This window comes from Poromitra crassiceps, assembly GCF_964638095.1.
Source record: "Poromitra crassiceps genome assembly, chromosome: 13".
NCBI lineage: Eukaryota > Metazoa > Chordata > Actinopteri > Beryciformes > Melamphaidae > Poromitra > Poromitra crassiceps.
In genome coordinates, this window is record NC_139644.1 from 8,893,270 (window position 1) to 8,896,696 (window position 3,427).

The 3,427-nt window shown below is 45.9% G+C and overlaps 1 protein-coding gene across 1 annotated transcript in view; it reads left to right on the plus strand.

Moving 5' to 3' along the window:
- LOC310788325 (homeobox protein Hox-B2a-like) overlaps positions 1–3,082 on the plus strand; it is a gene marked incomplete at its 5' end in the record, with an annotated part of 3,775 nt that extends 693 nt beyond the window's left edge. The window contains one exon of the mRNA XM_083649897.1: positions 1,623–3,082. Coding sequence (XP_083506023.1) covers positions 1,623–2,305 — 683 coding nt within the window. The 3' untranslated portion in view covers positions 2,306–3,082. The remainder of the gene's footprint in view (positions 1–1,622) is intronic.
- Between the last annotated feature and the right edge of the window lie 345 nt (positions 3,083–3,427).

Sequence of the window (3,427 nt, forward strand, 5' to 3'; positions counted from 1 at the left end):
TCTACCTCGGTGTGTGTGTGCGTGCGTGTGTGCGTGTGTGTGTGAATGTGTTGTGATGCTGTGTCAGTGGGGAAGCCATCTAAACCACTGCATTATGCTGCAGTGCTTTGCAACCAAATCTCTCCTGTGCGTAAAATCTATTTATTGTGCGTAAAAGCGCACAGAGATGAAGTGGACCATTTTTGTGCACGCAGAGAGGCGCCTGTATCTTTCTGTTTGGGGTTGGGGTGGGGGTGGTGTGTGAGAGAGAAGCGGCCTGCAGGAGCAGCAGCATGATATATATTCATAACCACACTAGTGATGGTGGCCATATTGGATGGAGGTATATAATGGCGAGGCGAGGGGATAAAATATGGGGGGGCTGGGAGAAGAGGAGCCAGGCTGCACATACACTCTGCACCTGGTCTTCCAGCCAGGACTCGTTCCTTTGACGTGTTTTTGGGGCTGAAATCCAGGAGAATGAGAGGGATGGAGGTGATTTTTCCCCCCACCAGGATTTTCAGGCTTTTGACACACATACATGCAGAATCCCCATTCATTTCAATAGAAATTCATGTTCCTTTATATTTTCTCACACAATTCATTTATTTTATTTATTTTTTCTGTTCTGATCACATTTAGCTGAGAGACATATACATGTTTTTTTATTTTTCTGAATAATTATTCACGATTGCAGGTTGTGACAGACACTGCCACTTTCGTTTCATTTGGACATTCCTACATTTCCATGCACATTTCCTCCATATTCCCCTGATTTGCACCCCCCCCCCTCCCTCCCTCCCCACTCCCCCCACCCCCCTCACCCCACCCACGCTGCAGCCTCTCCCCGCAGCAGGCTCTCTGCTCTCCGGGCTCCACGGAGGGGGAAACCCCGCTCCGACATAGCTGGCAATCCGTCTTTATCTGCGGTTTGTGTTTCGGGGCTTTTTTACGCAGCGCCAAATCGGTTCGCTCTTTAACAGCTATGACTTTGGCTGCTGCCGCTGTGATCGAGAGGAGAGTTTCTGATGAGAGCGCGTGTTTTTTATTACTGTTTTATTACAGACAGACATAAGGGCCGAGGGGAATTTCTGCATGCAGCTCAGTGCATATGGCTGCTACCATCCTTAGGCAATAAAACTAGAGATTTCAATTTGAACTCGAGGTGGTTTGAATGGCGTCATGTTGAGGAACAGCCTTCAGTTACACATTATGTTTTTAAATATGAGAGGGGCTAGAAGTCAGCTTGTAGGACTTTTATGGAACAGGGTCACAGATTTATAATAACACCTGGAATTGTATCTATTATTATTTTATCTGTCCTTGTTTCTTCTGATGGGAGTTATTTTTATTTAATTATTGTGGTGGTGACGTGTTTTGGGTTTTGAGGAATGTTTTTGTTTATTTAATGTCTTGTGCTTCTTGTCTTTTAACATATTGGGACCATGTTGGAAACAGGCTAAATGTTATCACTCTCACGTGTTATCCTTAAGATTGCTTTCCTTTTTATGTCTGCTAATCTCAAATCAAGTCCAATCTAAAGACAACAAAATAAATGGGATATTCTTGGGATATGGCAATTCATGCAAAACATAAAACCTCTGAACACCTATCCCTCTGTCTTCTCTCTCTCCCTCTCTCAGACCCATCCCAGGCGGGTCTGGACTCGGCTGCAGCCGGGTCGCGGCGCCTGCGCACGGCCTACACCAACACGCAGCTGCTGGAGCTGGAGAAGGAGTTCCACTTCAACAAGTACCTGTGCCGCCCGCGGCGCGTGGAGATAGCCGCCCTGCTGGACCTGACCGAGCGGCAGGTCAAAGTCTGGTTCCAGAACCGCCGCATGAAGCACAAGCGCCAGACATGCACGCACACGGGCACGGGCGGCGGGAACGAGCCGGGCGACGAGCACGAGCCGCTGGAAGGCGCCGGGGCCGACTCGCCGTACTCGAGTCAGCCGCTCGAAGCCTCGGGTACCGGCGGGAACGCATCTTCGGACACTGCTGCCGCGCCCACCGCCCACGAGAATGACAGCGGGGACAAAGCGCAGCCCACGCCCGAGGAGAGAGGCCCTGAGCCGCTGGCAGCTGGCGCCTCTGACGGGCCTATAGGAGGAGGTGATGGAGACAAACAACCCACACATGATCCACACATCCACGCATCCTCCGCCCTGCCCGAGCTGACTCTGTTCGGCACCGGGGACTCTGGCTGCCTCTCGCCCAGCCTGCAGAGCTCAGGCCTGGAGAGCCCCGTGGACTTCTCCGAGGAGGACTTCGACCTGTTCACCAGCACGCTGTGCACCATCGACCTCCAGCACCTCAACTTCTGAACGCACAGACTGCAGAGCCAGACAAGAAGAAAACGACTGGTTTGGTTTGGGTGGTATAACGCTGCTGCTGAAAAAACGGGGGAAAGTGCTGCAAAACAAAGGACAATCCAGACAATCCAAATGTGAAAATAACACAGAGGAATAATAAATACTAAAAAGCATTTGAAACATGGCGTTTTTTATTTAATCACAACAATAGGCTGACTCTTTTTCCCCTTCCTCGGTGATATCCTTTATATTTGGAGTGCCTGTATTTGCCCGTTTGTTTACACAGTCTGAAAACACACTGGAGTGAAGCTGGTGCACGGTGCTGAGTGCGCGCGGTCTACTCTGGACAGAAAGCTGCAACATTCCTGAAACATTTCTGAACGAAAAGGCTGTGCTTTCCTTTTGCTTTCCTTTTTTCATTTCTTCTTGGTGGTTTTTATTTAGCGGATAGTTAAAGAAAAGTCTGATGATGAAAGGCCAGTCCATTATTTTTTTATTTTTTTTATTATCCTCAAAGGGAAATATAGAAATTTGATTTTGTCCGATCGAAATAGTGGATTTTTCTCTCTGCCCTTGTCCAAATTTCAGGTATTTATTGCATTTATTTTTTATTTTATTTTATTTTTTATTTTATTATTGTTCCACCGTTGGCAGTAGGCTGTGTGGATTTGTCTCATAGCCCATTCCAGTGCAGCTTCATGTATCCTTAATAATTCTCAGGAACGGTTGGTGTCTAGATGCAGATCGCTGGACTGCTGTTAGGAATCAACAGAAGACTTTCTGTCCGTGTGAAGAAGAAAAACAAACCTGCTGATGATCCGAGTTTTAGACCCTAGTTTATTTATTCAGATTCTTTAATAGTGAAAATAAATCAAAATTATTTATTGTACATTATTTTCATAGTGGAAATGATAATAAAAAAACACAAACATTTACCAGCTGGTTAAGTCGTTGTTGTTTATTTCCACATGATAGAAGCTGCTGAATGAATGTTGACTGCACATTAAGCTATGTATAATAATGTGAAAATTATGTGGAAGTCCCAACATGAATTATTTGAATTGATGATGATGATAATAATAATAATAATAATACAGTAATACTACTACTGCTAATAATAATAATAACAACAAT